Source organism: Scardinius erythrophthalmus (genome assembly GCF_964197995.2).
Source record: "Scardinius erythrophthalmus genome assembly, chromosome: 24".
NCBI classification, from domain to species: domain Eukaryota; kingdom Metazoa; phylum Chordata; class Actinopteri; order Cypriniformes; family Leuciscidae; genus Scardinius; species Scardinius erythrophthalmus.
In genome coordinates this window covers 25,582,296-25,602,141 of record NC_138244.1, presented here as the reverse complement: position 1 = coordinate 25,602,141, position 19,846 = coordinate 25,582,296, and the positions used below count along the sequence as shown (strand labels likewise).

The 19,846-nt window shown below is 43.4% G+C and overlaps 1 protein-coding gene across 1 annotated transcript in view; it reads right to left on the bottom strand.

The window, feature by feature from the left end:
• The window catches only part of ano3 (anoctamin 3), a 106,324-nt gene that overhangs the window by 39,127 nt on the left and 47,351 nt on the right, over positions 1-19,846 (bottom strand). The window contains exons 11-15 of the mRNA XM_081356111.1: positions 7,582-7,664; positions 3,485-3,625; positions 1,201-1,365; positions 723-759; positions 463-574 (exon numbers count right to left, since the gene is read on the bottom strand). Coding sequence (XP_081212237.1) covers positions 463-574; positions 723-759; positions 1,201-1,365; positions 3,485-3,625; positions 7,582-7,664 — 538 coding nt within the window. The remainder of the gene's footprint in view (positions 1-462; positions 575-722; positions 760-1,200; positions 1,366-3,484; positions 3,626-7,581; positions 7,665-19,846) is intronic.

The following is a 19,846-nucleotide window of genomic DNA, read 5'->3' as shown; positions in this document are numbered from 1 at the left end:
TTTTAGATGGATGTCGAGGCTTTTTAGGTTGGGTAGAATCTGCGATCTCTGACCCAGTTTGTGTGGTGGCTTCCATGGTTGCAAAAAGCGGTGTTTTCTGCCAACTGGTAACTTGGGGTGTTGAAATACTTTTGGGTATTTGGCAGTGGGTGAGATCACACAGACCAAAACAAAAACAGATATTCCGACACGGAACACACATTTCAAAGTAGAATAACTGGCTGTAACATTGCTTTTCAGAGGAAAATAAAGAATGTGAACTTAGCATGTTTCCTAAATATCTGCAAACATATTATGGTACATTTATACTTTACTACAGACAAAATAATAAATCCGGCACCTTTAAAATAAAATGGTACAAAAATAACAGATCTCAAGTGATAAAGTCAGGGCAAATGGAGGCAGCAACATCAGGTAAACCAAGAACTGAATAATATGTGAACTAGTTCAAGAGTTGCTTACCTCCCTAAAAAGAAAGCTATGTAGAAGGTGGAGCTGTTGAGATTGACAAACTGGAAGAGAAACATCTTGAGGGCAAAGCTGTTTTCCCATTCCGACTCTGTCCGTGGGTGTTCTATATCACAAGTGAAAGCCATGCGAGAATCATTCGGGAAGTTCTGCACTGCATGTTATAGCCATGAGGAAAGTTTCTCACATGCAGTGTGACGACTGCATGAATTTCACCCTCAATCAATAGTAACCTTGACTGAATCAACACTTACCCAGGTTTGTAAGTAGGTAGGCCACTTTCTCATAGACCTGTTGGGTGAAAGAAGATGGAAACAGTAACATTAGAGACAAGGCTGAAAATATTAACTGAATAAAGTAGCATTTCCATTCCATGTGTTCAGGAGAATAAAATTGTCACATTGGTGCCACATAGAAATGGAAATTAAGTTGTATCCACTCCAACACATTCAGTAACTTTGCAACTTATTCTAACCCTAACCCTACCAGCCCTACCAGTATACTAATATTCTACTAACAATCTAATGAGAGTTAGAAGACATGTAGGTGCAACAATACTTATAGTCAATAGAATGTGTTAAAGTGACCATCAAAATAAAGTGAAACCAAATACTTTTTCCTCATTTTGTGTGGAGCTTTTGCATAAACGGTTAGACAATTTTAGTTTAGGGGGACTTTATTGTTTCTCTCTTGGTGGGAAGAGGCCTTCGGGACAAGAGAAAAAACACTAACCACATTCAGAGACATTATGATCATAAAGTTGATGCAGACTCCAGTGCCTGAGGTGGCGAATTGCCAGTTCTTCTTCACAAACTCCCACTGGAAGGAAGCAAACTTCTCCATGGCAATGAGCCGGAACACCACCACAGCAAACACGGCTGTCAGAACCAGAGAGATCTGGAAGAAAAATGATGAACAAGGTGTCAAACTGAAATATTATAAATAGATGGAAATATATTTGGATAAGTCTAAGAATTGTTTTATAAACTTAGGCATGGTTTTGATATGCATTGTCTTTTAATTCAAGACCACCAGAGGGAGACAGTTATTTATGTGAGCTAACTTTAGCTACATTATTTAAATTTGAAATATTCTTTAGGGCTACAAATAGGGTTGGGAACTGAAAATACTGGAATCAAAATGTTCATGACATTAATTTGCCTGTATAGATGGAGCATCAGCATAAAATATGTAACATATGCATCAGACTACATCCAACTGGCTCCTATAAGAGTCTTTAATCTACAATTACCTTTTAAGTGTAATTATTTTCCCATGATTCCCACTGATGTGGTGGACATTACTTGGCTTTTATGTAATTTTATGTAACAGTTCAACAACAGTTACAGTGTTACAAGTACTAAATAATATAAATAAACTACATGTACTTACTAAATGGTTAAGGTTAGGGTTTGGTTTAGGATAAGTTGCTTGTAATAATGCATAATTTACTGTCATTACTATAGTAAGTACATGTATCGTGTAACTATGTCTTGTTAAAGTGTTATTTTAATAAATTGATATATTTTTCTATAATTATATAATATAATTTATTATTAATTAAATTATTGTATTACATAAGAGGCTGCTGGAAGCATTACATTTAATAAGAACTGTTTTCTAAATGTTGTCCATTCCTTCTTCCTCAAAATTGCTAAAAAGTTGGGTTACTCTTTTTTAGTGCCTACATGTTACAAATATTTACTATAGACATAACAGAAAATTATGCACAATTACAAAGAACTTGCCACAAAACATCTCAGGTTACGTATGTAACCCTAGTTCCCTGAGTAGGAAACGAGACGATGCGTCGATGACGCTTTGGGAACGCCTCTGCGTGATTGCGTCTGAAGCATGTATGTCAACTAGTACAATGACGAAAGTGAGCGTCATGGGCGGATGACGTCACGACGAGGAAAGGATAAAAGCACATCCTGTCTGACCGGCATTAGCTTCGAAGTAGCGGAAGCAAGTCGATCACAGGGATGCAGGAAGTATGGCAGGGCGACGCATCGTCTCGTTCCCTACTCAGGGAACTAGTGTTACATGCGTAACCTGAGACGTTGATTTTCTCCCCTGGGCAGCTCTGTGGGATGTATACATCTCTTAGGGATGTATCCCTGTTTGGGATATAAGAAAGCCTTGACCATCCCGGGTGCAAACTCAAGGCAGGTGGGAGAAACCGGAAGGACCTGAAGGTCTCTGACTCTCTTGAAGGACGAAATAGCAAGAAGAAAAACGGTCTTAAAGGTCAGAAATCTTTCTGAGACCGAATCTAGGGGTTAGAATGGAGCCCCTGACAGCCCTTCCAAAACTATAGCAAGGTCCTAAGCCAGAACCCTAGTGCGAGTTGCAGGCCTCGGCCTCAAGGTGCCACGAAGAAAACGTATGATCAGGGGGTCTCGACCCCATGATGTACTACCTACTGGGGCGTGGAAAGCCGCAATGGCCGCCACGTAGACATTTAAGGTGGAATGACATAAACCTGATGCAAAGCGATCTTGCAGAAACTCGAGTACTGTACTGACTGAACAGTTAACTGTATTCCACTGATGCTGGTGACACCAATAAGTGAAAACTCTCCACTTAAGTGCATATAATTTCCTCGTAGCTGGAGCTCTGGAGCTAAGGATGGTCTCAACAACTTCGGTTGAGAGACCACTCTCTATGAGTTGGGCCCCCTCAGAGGCCAAACCCATAGATTCCAAACCTCTGGCCGGGGCTGAAATATTGTGCCCCCTGCCTGAGACAGAAGGTCTCTCCAGATCAGGATCTCCAAGGGAGGGCCGTCGAGGAGATGAATTAGGCCCGCAAACCAAATTCGACTCGGCCAGCTTGGTGCTACTAGCAGTAGACTTACTCCGTCCAGGTGGACTCTCTCCAGAACTCCTGGGAGCAGAGCCACAGGGGGAAAGGCGTACAGACGTAGCCTCGGCCACGTCTGCACCGTAGCGTCCAGCCCCAGGGGGATATTTCCCCGAGGATATTTAGGGATATTTTGAACACAGAATCTTACCATGAAGAAGATTCCCGAAACAGACACCATGAGTCGGCTGAGTTTGTCTGTGAAGGGCTGGAAGGGCTCTGGTTTCCCTGAGATAGGGTTTACTCTCTCCTTCCGGGAGTATTTGGCTTCAAACTGGGGCCGTAGTTCCTCCTTTTTAACAAACACATCATATTACTCATAAAACATTTGTTTGAAGATCTTTGTACAGCTTTCATGAATGAATCTCATCACACACAGATGTTCAGCATCATCATCTGCTTTGGCTTGGCATGATGGCCAGTGATGATGTCATCCAGAAGTTGTTCACATGAGCTGAATGAGTTAACATGAGTCACTTCAGTGCCTGAACATGAGATACATTTATTAGTACATTCTGCTGTATGGAAGTTAAATATATAAGGGACTGTATACATCAGCAGTTCTCAAACTTTTCAGGCCAATCATCCCGTCTGATCGAATCACACCATCCAAGTATCACCTAGACACCCCCTTACTTTTCAGTGTAATAATGTTGATGTAAGAACATATATATTAAAAACAAAGATATACAGTAATAGGATTAGTTCACTCTATGAAATGAAAATTCTGTCATTATTTACTCTGCCTCGTGTCTTTCCAAACCCATATTGCTTTCTTTCTTACTTGAAACACAAAAGATTATGTTTTGAAAACGGTTCATGTTGCTCTTCAAAAAATGAAATCATATAGTGATCTAGGACAGTTAAGCTCCAAAATAGACAAAAAGCACTATAAAAGTATCACAAAAGTAGTCAAATGAGATTAATGTGCTACATTTAAGTCAAGCCTCCTGAAGTCATTCGATAACTTTATGTGAAGATCAGACCAAAATGTCAAAAAAAAAAAAGAAAAAAAAAAAGCCTTTCAGTTGTAGCTCTTAAATTTTAATTTTGAGTTCTGTGGAAGAACAAAAGTCATACAATTTAGAATGACATGAGAGTGAGAAGGTAAATGACATAAAACATAGGAAATACATTTAAAATGTATTTAAATAAAAGTTGTGTGGCACACACCTGCTGCCCCTTTTCCACCAGCATTGGTTCTGGTGCTAGTTCCCATTCCATTTCCACCGGGTTCCGGACCGGAAAAGTTGGTTCCACACCAGCTCTAAAATCTTAATCTGGTGTGGAACCATGGAACCAATTATCAATTAAAACTAAGATTAAGTTTTTCTAACAACAACAGTTACTGGCTAGCTAGCTGCTGTATTACAGTTTTTTACAATCATTTTGTTACTATTTTCAGAACCTTGATGTCATTTTTCACAACTCTAGACACAAAACTCACAACCAATGATCAAAATGCACATTTTTCAAAACTCTAACCCTTTTCTCAATTGCTTGGATACAATACACATAAAACTTAGATCATTTGTTCATTCAACAAAACTCACCTGTTCAATATGACACAACTTAACATCAAAGTACTGCTATTTCAAAAGGCAATTCACACATTACATTTCAAATGAGTGTCTATTCATTTCCTTACAATGATCTAACTATCAACTGATACAACTGCTCAAAATGATAAGTTACTGTTGCATTACTCTGAATGCATAGCTGTATGGAAACAGACAAACAATCTTCCATGTTTACTGTAAATCATGAAAGTTTCAAGATAACGAGATTCATTGTCATCAATTAGCGTGGAGCATGAACCAATTAGACTACAATATCCATGGATGTAGCCTAATATTTGATCATAATGCTTCATCAGACACTGTGTCTATGGTCCCAAATACTGTACCACCTTTTCAGACTATTTACAGTATTGACAGCACTGTACTGTATAGATCATCACTCCTGTTCTGTTTCTTACAGTACAAGCAAGCAATTTGAGGAACACTGCATTTGATGTTTTACAGTCTTTTCTATTTCATAGCTAATTACAGTATTTTTGCTTTGATTCAAATAACCCTATGTTGTGATTGTACTGTAGTGTTTTGCATCAATATATTACAAACTTTGTTCAATGATTCCACTGTGTCTGTAGTATTCTCTCTACTACTGCAGTACTTTTACAGAGATGTGTTTACTGTACATGTAGTGCCATAATGAAACCTGTATCACCTATTTTGTTCTACAATATTTAATGATTGTATGAACAATGACACAGTGAAACTATCGGTTGCTTGTGTGTGTGTGATCTATAGTTATGTTTTAATGGTATTTCACAGTAAATTTGTTTTTTGAACCAATGATTGTGCAAGTGCAATATTTCTTTAAAGATGTGAATACACAATGCAATGTTTTGAACATTAGACAGCCTGTGTTACAAGTGATAACCGTTTTGAGTTTTGTGTCTAGAGTTTTGAAAAATGACATCAAGGTTCTGAAAATAGTAGCAAAGTGATTGTAAAAAACTGTAACGTCTGCAGTAAAAAGTAGTTATCAAAAGCATAAAAAACAACAACATAAAATTGAAAACAGAAAGCTCAAAAATGAAATAAGTCTAAGGAGAAGAAAAAAAAAAGCTACCACAGCTTCATAACCGGTATCACTTCGGTTCTTAAAATTGCAAGGCTTAGCACCATCTCTGGCACAAGAATCAGCACCATCTTGGTGGAAAAGAGGTTTGTAAAATGCTTCAGGTGCACGAACCAGTTTGAGAACCACCGTTATACAGAAATTAGCAACAACAGAATTCTAGAGGGCAACGAATGCAAACACCACAGCAAGTATCAACCACATCTGATCACTTTGATCTCTGGATTGTTTTGAGGTGTTCCCTCAAACACATTACACGTTCACGCATCACTCAAATTAATTTGCAAAAACAATGCTCAATAAATGAATTCACTGTCACTCTGCACATGCTGATGTGTGATATGTGATTCAAGAAGGGCTGTTCACACTGAGATTTTATCACGGGAAGTGAATATACTTTAACTGTACTACTGGCTATAGTGGGTTTTTGCTGACAGTAAAACAACATAGGCTCATTGGAAAAATGTGCCTTTACCTACATTTTGGCTAAACTCCAAAAACTTATATATAACTATACATATAATTCACTACAGTTTTCATCTGAAATGACATGAGTAGCATCAACAACATTTATTCCTTTTCACACAAATTATGATTTTGGGGCAGATTATTGATCTATTGATTTTGACGTGGTTCCTAAACAAGACTATATTTGTATATTTACATTATAACCACATCCAATATACATGTTTTTTTTTTGTTTTTTTTTTTTGATGTAGTAAGACCACCTGGAGCACTACGAATCCCATGAAATGCTAGTCACAACACTCAATAAAAGAGCTTGAACACTAAAGAAGCAAGCTACAATTGCATGGTTGTTTCAGCAAAAGTGTTTTCTCATGTTTTTTGTTTAACACTATCAGTTTGGTCGTAAGGGTAAGCAGAAGTGTAGAGTTTAGTGTAGGTACTATGTTATTATCAAATGCGATAGAGTATTTACCTTTTAGAGCCACTCACCAGCCATTTCATTTCCAAACTGCTGTGATATGTATAACAACCAGCATAATAAAACATTCCCAGATTCACATTTATCTGTTTCAGATAAAACTGAACACACTTTTAGCGTCACTCACTGGACATTTCACTCTTACACATTTTCACAATGTGCAAGAAGCAACGTAATATCATTTTGAAGAAATGTCGCTATAGGCACATCTTTCCAAATAGCCTAAGTTGCAGCAAAAATAACTTCTCTTCCATCTTGCTGACACTTGACTACAGTATGTCAAAGAAGACGTACACTCCCGTCAGTAGACGCTGAATCACGCCACAGCTCATTTGCATGTTAAAGTTATACCAAACGTTTTGTCAGTACTAATCAGTGTGAACACCCTTAAGACGAAATCCCATTGGGAGCTAAGCATGCACAACAAAACATTATACAGTAGGAGGCACACTCACAGAACACACCATGACAGGGATTTTACACTATAGGAAATACAACAAACAGCACATAGATTGGCCACACACCAGTTATAATTGTTAATGAGCTTAATGGTCATTTTAACAGGTCTCAAATGATTATGATATTTCTAAAGAAATAATAACATAAAGCATCACAATTTCAGCTGTAAGTCTATTTAAACAGGAAGGCAGGCTCACCTCCTCCTCCTCCCAGTCAATTAAATCCCAGTCGTAGGTTAACTCCGCTCTTCTCCTCTTCCAGAACTCAAGGAATACTGTGGCTGTGATGGTACAGGAGGAAGCAATAAGATATGAACATAAAGAGCTTTAGAATACAGGACAGTTCTACTCAAAGACAATAGTCACAGTGTTCAAAGTAAGGTGACTATAGGGCAGGTCCTCTTAGGCCTAAACATACTCAATGTACGTACATGAATATAAGTGCTTCAACTATGCATTTGATGCTTTCATTTCTCCACTCCACAATTGCTGCTGGTTTTGTGTTCATAAAGTATGTCTTTTCCACACACCTTGTTGGTTTCGTTAAGTTGCAACAGAATAACCCCACAACGTGTTATCAGAGATGTATTTATCAGCATTTCACGCCAGCTTTGAATGCTCGTCGAATCAGAATTTTGGGTTAGATCTATTAATTTTTTTTTTTCATCTCACTGGTAGACATTCAAATTCAATCTTGCTTACAGAATGTAATCAGCTAGCTTATTCAGAATCATGAATTTTTCACAGGATCCTAGGAACTGATTTATGCACTAAAAAAGAATTCTAAATAAAACATTAAGTAAAAATAAGATAAGTTCTGTAAGGTTTTCTTGTCAAATGTAAAAAGAGAACAAAACTACTGTTTCTGTGCTCTGAGTTCACGTCGCACATTTCTACCAAAGGACTGTATGACCCAGTCTGGAAGGGAAGAGAAAGACAGAGAGAGACCAAGAAGAGAGTTAATTTTTAAAGTCCAGTCATCATCCTGAAAGCTGTCTTCACATGAACTTTCAGGAATTCGACTTGCAGATCCCTCTGGGTCTCTCTATCAGGAACAATATGGTCCCCATTTTTTAATAATACAATAATAAGACTTTCGTTAGCACTCGCCAATGTAGTAGACTATGTGAAGCGAAGCACCAAATTCAACTTTTTGGTTGCTACCCGTCACATAAAATATAGTGTCACCCTGTATTTACAGATGATGCGTCGCGTATTGCATCACTGTGGGGCACAATTTGTCTCGTATTTCTCATAATTATTGTTTAATAAGGTCTATACAGTGGGAAGAATAACATAGTATCTAATAAAAGCAAATAAATAGCACAAGTAGAAAATCAGAAAATCAATTGCCATCCATTAGCCAAGCAACATCCAGTGAGATAAATGGAAACATTCTAAGCTTTCTTCAGGTATTATCACCCTCCTTGAACTGTTCCTATGCATATATGGATTGCCTTTAATATTTTCATAATTTACAGCATACACTTTTTTTTCTATCTGGTAACTGTGCAAATTTCATGTCCTTCCTTAACGTTATCTGTGGTGATTTATGTGGAGGTCAAAGCATTACATGGTTATGTTAAGAGGTGCGTTGAAGTCCTGACCTCAGAGTCATGATGTCTTTGTTCTCTCAGTTATGTTGTACACTGAAAAAAGTGAAAAGACTGTGTCAGTTATTTAAAGTGCATTTTATATTGGTCTAATTGAAAATAATGGTTTCCAGGTTTAAACCAATTTCATTCAGTTTGTCTAAAAGCAAAAAATAAACATTTTTGTTTAAAGAGTATTTTCGTTTGATGTCAAGGCATATGTGGTGACGAGACAGACCTTGCACACCATGGAATCCGCCTAGCAGTGAAAAAGACGGAGGGTGGTGTATGGTGCTTACACACTGCATATGAAGGCATAGCTGTGTGAAATAAAATAAAGATGGAGCACAATTTTGTCTTTATCAGTTTCCTGCATAATTATTTGTAGCTGTGAGTTGATGCAACCCCTTCACCTTCGGTTTGCCCTCCTTCTGGTTTGACCAGAGGTGTAGAAGTGAACTGCTGGACTTCCGGTATGGCGGAATCTGAGGATTGGTTTGTCACTATAGATCTAAGGAACGCATACTTCCACATATCCATCCTTCCATCTCACAGGAAGTTCCTGAGGTTCGCTTTTGGGGGCGAAGCGTTCCAATATTGGGTTCTTCCATTCAGCCTAGCTCTCTCCCCTTGCACGTTTACCAAATGCATGGATGAAGCTCTAGCTCCGCTGAGGCTTCAGAGGATCAGGGTGCTAAATTATATGGACAACGGGCTTATTATGGCCCAGTCAAAAGGGCTGGCAGTTCGGCATCGAGATTCTTGCCGTTCTTGCCCACATCCAGAGCCTGGGGTTGAGACTCAACACGGAAAAAAGCATGTTGGCACCAGCCCAGAGAACCACGTTCCTGGGAGTGGTGTGGGACTCGGTCACGATGCAGGCACAATTGTCTCCTGCACGGATTGAGTCCACTCTGGCCACGGTGACCAGGATAAAGCTAGGCCAAGCCATCACTGTAAAACATTTTCATAGAGTTTTAGTGTAACGGTCACCAGCTGGAGTGCCCTTGAGAGCCACCAGAGGGCACTCCACATAAGACTATTATCACTCAAAAACTACATTTCCCATAACTCTCTGCCCGGACTCATCATCACTTATCACTGATCACATTCACCTGTACCTCATTCACTGATTGCATTCACCTGTGTCTCATCATCCTGTTAGTCTCCGTCTATTTATACCATGTTCATTCATTCACTCACAGCGAAGTCTTGTTTAAGTGTTACACTGCATTTCTGAGCATTCTCCTGGTTTTCTTGTCTCTTGGTTTTGGATATCTTGCCCTGTTCCCTGGATTACTCTCTTGCCTCTGGTCCCTGCCTGTTTTGTTTGTTTGTTTGTTTCTTTGTTTTGACTGCCCGACTGTGTATGACTCTTGCCTGTACTTTGGATTACGCCTCTGGATTGCCCCATACAATAAAGCTGCGTTTGGATCTAAACCTCTGTGTCTCGGAGCAGATCGTGACAGAAGACTTCGCCACACCCAGATCCAGCATGATCTTCCCAGCATGAGCCGGGAGTTCGCTGGACAGATTGCGGCCTTGGCCCTGGATAGCCTCGATCTGTTCCAGTACACCTGGGGGTTTGTTCCTCTCGCTGCCTCTTGCTCTCAGGGTGACGAGGCAATTAAGTTGTGTTACCGGCTGGGGGCTAAGGAGGTCGACCTGAGGAAGCTCCCCGATCTCTCCGGTCTGGATTGGAGAGAGGCACTCTCCAGATGTCTGGAGAGCTTCCTTCCGTGGCACGCCATGTCACCGTCTGCACTTCACGCCAGTTCAGCCGAGCCTGCACTTCACGCCAGTCCAGCCGAGCCTGCACTTCACGCCAGTCCAGCCGAGCCTGCAATTCACGCCAGTCCAGCCGAGCCCGCACTTCACGCCAAATCTGCCGAAGCCAAGGTAGTATGCGCCCCTGAGACTGAGAGCGTCATGCCTCTTCATCGCTGGTCCTGTCCAGCTCAAAGCCCTCTTCATCGCTGGTCCTAACCAGCTCAGAGTCCTCTTCGCCGCTGGTCCTACCCAGCTCAAAGCCCTCGCCGCCGCTGGTCCCGTCAAGCTCAGAGACGCTTCACTTCCTGCCTGCCGATCCAGAGACTGTTCACGTCAGGTCTGCCGAGCCAGAGACTGTTCACGTCAGGTCTGCCGAGCCAGAGCCAGAGCTTCACGTCAGTCCTGCCGAGCCAGAGCTTCACGTCACGTCAGCCGATCCAGAGACTGAGCTTCATGCCACGTCTGCCCGTCAAGAGTCTCGTCCCGCCGTTCCGCCACAGTTAGGGCTCATGGCAGCAGCGTCCAACATCATTCCATTCAGCCTGCTGCACATGAGGGCCCAGCAGTGGTGGTTGAAAACCAAGGGGTTTTCCCCGTAGGGGAACCCATTCCGCATGATCAGGGTTACGCGCAGATGCCTTCGTTCCCTATCTATGTGGAAAAAAGCTTGGTTTCTGTCCCAAGGCCCCGTGCTGGGAGCGTCATGTCACCAGAAAGCCGTTTCGACAGACGCCTCCCTCACTGGCTAGGGCGCAGTCATGGATGCCTCCATCCAGATTGGCGCATCAGATCCCCCTGTGGTCCCAGGGGAAACTGTTATCTCTCAGAGCAATGCACATCCCAGGGGACCAGAATCAGAGAGTAGACATCCTGTCGAGGCAGGGGCTGAGGCCCGGGGAATGGAGACTTCACACCAAGGTGGTGAAGACGATATGCGAGAGGTTCGGGCTAGTGGAAGTGGATTTGTTCGCGTCTCAAGGAACGTCCCACTTTCCACTGTGGTTTTTTCTCACCCATTCAGCCCCATTGGGTTTGGATGCCATGGTACAGACGTGGCCGAGGCTATGCCTGTACGCTTTTCCCCCGATGGCTCTGCTCCCGGGAGTTCTGGAGAGGGTCCGTCAAGATGGGATCAGCCTACTTCTAGTTGCCCTGTACTGGCCGGCCCGGGTATGGTTTTCAGACATCATAGAACTACTGCAGGCCAGCCTTGGCAGATCCCTTTGAGGAGGGACCTGCTTCCACAGGCTGGCGGCTCAATATTCAACCTCGACCAGACCTGTGGAAACTTTGGGCCTGGCCCCTGAGGGGGCTTAGTACCTAGAGGCTGGCCTGTCGGCTGGAGTGGTTGAGACCATACTCAGTTCCAGAGCTCCTTTCACGAGGAAATTGTACGCCCTTAAGTGGAATGTGTTTCAAACACAGAGCGTGAGGTGGACCCAGTTAACTGCCCGGTTGGCTTCAGTACTGGAACTCCTCCAAGATCGCTTCTTGGCTGGTCTTACCCCATTTACATTCAAGGTGTACGTGGCTGCCATTGCAGCTTTCCACGCTCCTCTGGGTGATGGGCCTCTGGGGAGACATCTGTAGGTTTCCTCTGCGGGGCTCGGAGGATGAGACCTGCGGCTCATACCAGAGTTCCCACATGGGATCTGGCAGTGGTTCTCGAAGGGCCCATCACCCATCAGTGGTCCCCCTTCGCACCTCTGAAGTTGAATGAGGCCAATATACTTTCCCTCAAGGTAGATTTTTATTAGCCAATACTTCTCTGAGGAGAGTAGGAGACCTTCAGGTGCTCTCTATATCTCATGGGTGTCTGGAGTTTGCTCCAGGCGACATTAAGGCTATCTTGCATATCAGGCCGGGCTATGTGCCTAAAGTGCCATCTAATGTTTCTAACATCAATTCCAAGGACTGAGACTAATTGCTGCTGCAACTCTTTTCAGATATTGTCTGCTGTTTTGGTCTCGTTTGGGAAGCTTGTTGTGGTGAGTACCCTGCTCTTCATGTCATATTGTGGTGTGAGATAGTGACATGTGACTGACATATAGCTTATCTAACGGTGATCATCCTTCCACATATCAGTTGTCATGCCCACATTTGTCAACGACATGACCCCTTTGATTTCTTCAACCATGTCCCCTCTCTTAGCATTCACCATTTCTTTGCAATTTCGGGAGATTGTGGTGGGGTCAGGGAGTAAACATGTTGCTGACAGACGGCCAACATTTATTAGCATTTATTAGCTCTTGCACTACCGTTTAAAATGGCCGAATGTCCATACAACAAAAATTCATGCATTTAGCTGTGATTTGTGATTTCAACGTAGAGGGAGTTGGTTTGGCGAGGAAATCACTCACACTCATTTGTTTGCTGCTGCTGGTTGGTTCGCTAACGCTACATCCACCATGCTCAAAATGTCTTCTTAATACTTAATACTAGCTTAGCACAGCCTTGCAAATTGTACATTGTGCATAACCAGTTGGCTCGTCATTTAAGGTTGTCACTATTTGAAAAACAGCCCAGAAGTTTGCCTTTCCTTTGGTGTTTTTCTCACTTTTAAGTTCGCCATCGGCGTTTTTTCTCTTAATGTTCTCCATTGCACATGAGGTGAATCAGGGGTCCCGCTGCCGGGAAACCTTCTGTGTGCGTGTGCGTGAGACTGTCATGTGTCAGTCACATGTCAGTGTGAAAGGTTATAAAATGTCTTTCTATGTATGTTTTTCCATCGTCAACTTCTCATATTTTCTTTTAATTAATGTCTAAAATATAAAAAGAAGGATAAGCCTAAAACAGGCCCGAGGCCCGGCCCGCATGTGAACTATGACGTGAAAATTGACCAAAGCCCGGCCCTAGGGGCGTACATAAGTCAGGGCCTGTCGGGCTCGTGCTGAAATGCAAGGCTCTAACAGGCATAGAATTAAGTGAGTGCTGGATAAAATTTTATTTAAGATTCTGAGTTTTATGTTTGTATGTTGTTTATGTGAAACTTATTGTGCTGCCATTTTGGCCAGGACTCCCTGGAAGAAGAGATTTTATATATCAATGGGACTATCCTGGTAAAATAAAGGATAAATGAATACAAATTTTAATTACAGGTTGTGATATAGGAATTAGAGATCTTTCAGATCATGCAGGAATTTATTTGAGGACTCCATTTAGATGTTCAATCCAAGAACACCGTCTGGAGATTGAACACTAGTCTCTTAAATGACCCCCAATGTATCCAATGTATAGAATATATTAAAAAAGAAATGAAAGAGTACATTGAATTTAATAATAATGAGGAAATGTCATCAAGTGTTCTATGGGACTCCGCTAAGGCAGTGTTAAGAGGAAAGCTGTTAAAATGGTCCTCAAGGAAAAAAAAAAAGATTTATCAAACACACTAAAAACACTGGAACAAAAACATATTGGGCCCTATCTTGCACCCAGCGCAATTGACTTTGTACACCGACGCATGTATCATTCCTATTTTGCACCCGCGCACAGCGGACTTTTCCCTCCACAGACGCACGTCGGTAAACTAGGAAATACACATACGCATGATATTCATATGCTATTTTAAGGGCGCATGCTTGGCCTTAATCAATGTAGCGTGTGCACAACGCGCATACACTTTGATTCTCTCATCTACACAGAAGCAGCAGTTTTCATTTTTGCAAATCATACATTATTACAATAGATAGATAGATAGATCATTATAAAAGCATACATCTAGCTTACACATTTACCCAAATTATCATACGCCTGTTTAACCGAAGTTAATTTGGGTGGGTTTCTCCCATCCCCAATGTCACTTCTCTGTTTTACGGCCCTGATGAGAACGTCGGTCTCCTCGGCTGTGAAGCACTCCTGGCGCGCGCCTGGCAAATCCGACGTTATGATAGCCGCCATAGAACAAGCATGCCTGCTCTTAAAGGGAATGTGAGATGTCACTCTGTTTGGTTTATTTCACGTTACACCCAAACCACACCTATGAGTAATGAAGCTACTTCAGACCAACCCATTTTAGATTTGCAGAGTACTCTGGGTATTCAGCAGAGTGGTACAAAAAAGGTAGGGGATTATTAAAACCTATGCTCTTAAAATGTTTTAACCATGTTCTTAGGGGTGGAGAGACCCCAATATCCTGGAAACAAGCTATCATATCAGTAATACCAAAAGTTGGAAAAGGTTTTGAATATAGATTTTAGATTATACGCTTCAATAATTGCAAAAAGATTAGAAAATATAATTCATGAATTAATTGATACCGACCAAACAGGATTTGTGAAAAACAGGCAGACACAAGATAATTTGAGATGGGCATTATTTTTGATTGATAGCATAAGAAAAAGTAATTCTAAATCTCTGGCAATTAGCCACGATGCCGAAGAGGCTTTTGACTCTGTACGATGGGAGTTTTTGTACCTGGTACTGCTACATTTTGGCTTTAATGAAAAGGTTATAGGATGTCTTAAACCACTATATAATTTACTGACGGCCAAGATTAAAATAAATGGTAATATTTCTAGTTCAATTACTCTGGAATGGGGATGTCACCAAGGATGCCCTTTAAGTCCCACTTTTTTCACACTATTTATAGAGCCACTTGCTCAAGCAATTAGAGAAGATGTAGAAATACCAGGATTCCAATTTAAAGGAAATGAACACAAAATATGTCTATATGCGGATGATATTCTTATGACAATATCCGACCCAGACTCCAGTTTACCTAAACTTATGTCATGCCTTAAACGGTTTGGTTGGTACTCAGCAGTGTTGGGTAAGTTACTTTAAAAAAGTAATTAGTTATAGTTACTAGTTACTTCTCACAAAAAGTAACTGAGTTACATCATTACAAAAGTACTAATTACCAGGGAAAGTAACTATTTGTCACGATCCACACATACAGGAAAGGGAGAGAAACAGGTGGATCCAAAAACAGCAATTTTATTAGTAGGGCAATCCAATTCGTCGTCATCCATGCAGGGATCAAAATCCATATTAGCAGTCCAAAGATACAAAATAAACAAACAAGGAACAGAACAAGAACAGACGAGGAACAGACTTGCGAAGTGTCAGTGACATATAACAAGGACTCCGTAACACATACTAAAACAGACAGGGTATAAATACACAGGTAAATGACAATACTAATGGGGAATAGGCTGAGTGTAATAATGAGTGACAAGGGACAGCTGAGTGCAATGAAGAGACAAGGATCGTGGGGAATGTAGTTCAATTGTGACATACACCGTGGGGAAGGAGGACATCTAGTGGTGACCCAGGGAACACAACCCAGACACTGTGACATAACCCCCCTCTACGGAGCGGCTACCAGACGCTTCAAGGACTGGTGGAGGATCAGGGGAAGGGATGGGGGGCCAGGTCCATGGAGGGAAACGGGGACAGGGAGTGACAGTCCATCTGGCAGCCAGGGCGGAGACGACAGTTCATCGGCCGGCCAGGGCGGAGACTCTCCCTCAGGCGGCCAGGGCGGAGCAGCCAGTTCATCGGCCGGCCAGGGCGGAGACTCTCCCTCGGGCGACCAGGGCAGAGCGAACAGTCCATCTGGCGGCCAGGGCGGAGACTTTCCCTCAGGCTGCCAGGGCGGAGCGGCCAGTTCATCGGGCGGCCAGGGCGGAGACTTTCCCTCGGGCGACCAGGGCAGAGCGAACAGTCCATCTGGCGGCCAGGGCGGAGACTTTCCCTCAGGCTGCCAGGGCGGAGCGGCCAGTTCATCGGGCGGCCAGGTTGGAGACTTTCCCTCGGGCGACCAGGGCAGAGCGAACAGTCCATCTGGCGGCCAGGGCGGAGACTTTCCCTCGGGCGGCCAGGGCGGAGACTTTCCCTCGGGCTGCCAGGGTGGAGACTTTCCCTCGGGCGGCCAGGGCGGAGACTTTCCCTCGGGCGGCCAGGGCAGAGCAAACAGTCCATCGGGTGGCCAGGGCGGAGACGACCCCTCGGGCGGCCAGCGCGGAGCAAACAGTCCATCGGGCGGCCAGCGCGGAGACGACCCCTCGGGAGGCCAGGGCGGAGACGACCCCTCGGGTGGCCACGGCACTGGAACAGACACCAGCTCAGGAACTGGAACAGACACCACCGGCTCAGGAACTGGAACCGACACCACCGGCTCCGGAAAAGACACCACCGGCTCCGGAACAGACACCACCGGCTCCGGAACAGACACCACCGGCTCAGGAACAGACACCACCGGCTCGGCGGCGGCCATCTTGTCCGAAGACACATGCTCGGCAGACGTGACGTGAACAGTCTCTGTGGCGGCCATCTTGTCCGAAGACACAGGCTCGGCAGACATGACGTGAACAGTCTCTGGCTGGGCAGACGTGACGTGAACCGTCTCGGGCTGGGCCATCTTGTCCGAAGACACAGGCTCGGCAGGCGTGACGTGAACAGGCTCGGCAGGTGTGACGTGAACAGGCTCGGCGGCGGCCATCTTGTCCGAAGACACAGGCTCGGCGGCGGCCATCTTGTCCAAAGACACAGGCTCGGCAGACGTGACATGAACAGTCTCTGTGGCATCCATCTTGTCCGCAGACACTGGATCGGCAGACGTGCTGTGTCTCCTCCACACATGCAGTACCGCCACTGCATAGAAGAGGAACACGGCCCTCCTGGCCATGGCAGGACTGATGATGGGGAGTTCTGAGACCACCGGACTCAGGACCACCGGAACTGGGACCACCGGAACTGGGACCACCGGAACAGTTACGGAGGGAGCCTTTCTCCTCCTCCAGTGTTTTGGAGCCACCGGACTCTGGACCACCGGCACTGGGACCACTGGACTCGGAACCACCGGACTCGGGACCACCGGAACAGTCATGGAGGAGGTCTTCCTTCTCCTCCTCTGTTTCCGATGGCAATGTGCAGGTTCTGAGCTGGGCGGAATCAGTGGCGAAGGGTGCTTAGGGGAATTCAGCGCCATGGCCTCTTCAGTCTGGCAGGCCCATAAAGCCAGGCCCTGAAAAATGTTCATGCTGCTGGATCAATTGTGTGACGGAGTCCTTCTGTCACGATCCACACATACAGGAAAGGGAGAGGAAACAGGTGGATCCAAAAACAGCAATTTTATTAGTAGGGCAATCCAATTCGTCGTCATCCATGCAGGGGTCAAAATCCATGTTAGCAGTCCAAAGATACAAAATAAACAAACAAGGAACAGAACAAGAACAGACGAGGAACAGACTTGCGAAGTGTCAGTGACATATAACAAGGACTCTGTAACACATACTAAAACAGACAGGGTATAAATACACAGGTAAATGACAATACTAATGGGGAATAGGCTGAGTGTAATAATGAGTGACAAGGGACAGTGAAATAACTTGGATACCCCCAATATTAAACGCTAAATGAATGAAATTGACACTAAATAGAACACATTATTATTATAAAACATTGTAGACTATTCTACACTATTTTAGTGTTGCTGTGGGACAATGTGAGAGACACCTATTAACCTTAATATTAAAATATTATCATTACTATAGTGGAACAACTAAACACAATAGATGGTTTAGATGGCTCTAAGACATGACTGGTCTTTCTCACGCACTGTCGAGTGCACTCTTGGACATGCTCGGTCTCTCTCGCACACTGTCGAGCACGCTTGCGGCGTTCGCTTCGCTTTTGTCCAGTCCGGCGCCTAATAAACACACACATTTTTTCACAAAAGAGAGTAACACGAGTAATGAACTCATTTAAATTTCAGCAATTGTAATTGCATTACTTGATTAAAAAAAAAAAAAATTAGTTACATGCCCGTTACCGCTAAAAGTAGTGGAATTACAGTAACACGTTACTTTGTAGCGCGTTACTCCCAACACCGGTACTCAGGATACAGATAAAATTTAGACAAAACTCAAACCCTGTCTTTTAAAGGGGTGGTATAATGCCCTTTTCAAAAGATGTAAAATAAGTCTTTGATGTCCCCAGAGTGTGTATGTGAAGGTTTAGCTCAAAATACCCCACAGATATTTTAGCACCTTGCTTGCTTCCAGTGATAAGCTGCTCAAGTACCCCTTAGGAGTGAGCAGGATGAATGGAACTATGCTGGGCAACTCATAAACTCCCTCTGTTTCATTTACATTCCTCCCCAACTATTGTTGAGTTTTGAGATATGGCCCTGGTTCGACAGTACTAATAAGTAGAGGAAGATCGCCAATGGGTGTCCAATGTGTTATCTGTCACATGATATCGTAAAAAAGTGATAGCTTTAATGGGTTTAGGTGGAGTGCCTTTTTTTCAAGGCAGGGTTCAACTGTTCTTCTCCAGTCATTTTGAAGTCTTAAAGTAGAACCTAAGATCCCCTGTGGTTTCCTGGGGGTTTAGAGGGGAGTTTAGGGGGATAAGAGTGGTATGCACACTGCTTTATGCCCTGCTCTCATTCTCCCTCCTTTCCTGAGTAGGAGTAAGGATTAGGCTCACCCTTGGAGTGGTACAGTAGCAATAGTGAATGTTGTACCCCGAAGAGCTATTTTTGGCACTTTGTAAGCTCACTTGAAGTAGGGCCTTATGCTCCCTATGGCTGGGTATCGTACAAAGTCTCTAGTTGATCCATGCTTGGAGAAGTAGAGGCAGTTTGCCTTGTGGCCTCCCATCTTGCAGCATTCTATAGTCAGATGAGTGCATGAAGTCTCCTTGTGGTGCCCGTAGAAGAACAAGTAGAGTTGAGCGTGCTCCCCAATGACTCTAGGTTAATTAAGTAGAGCCTAAGTTCCCCTGTAGTTTCCCTAGGGGTTGAATTGCAATGGCAAGAGTTTTTGGCTTTATTCTGTGCCACACTTGTATTTGCATCCCTTCTGATGAAGTGAAGGTTATATTCTCCCCCTTGGAAGAAGTGGTAGATCGAAGGTCTTTGTTGAATTACTCCCTTTGATAGGCTACTCCCTAAGGGCTTTATCAAAGTATTGACATAGCTAGCTCTATATTAGAGCTTTTGCTCTTGGGGCCTTTAAGGCTTTTTGCCTGCCCTTGGGCTTAGAGATTGCCTCCAATAAGCAGTCTATTAGTCGCAATCTGCGCCCTGGGAGTTGAATCGCTCTGACTCCAACTAAGTGATCTATAGAGACAATCTATGTTATGCCCTCTATGTT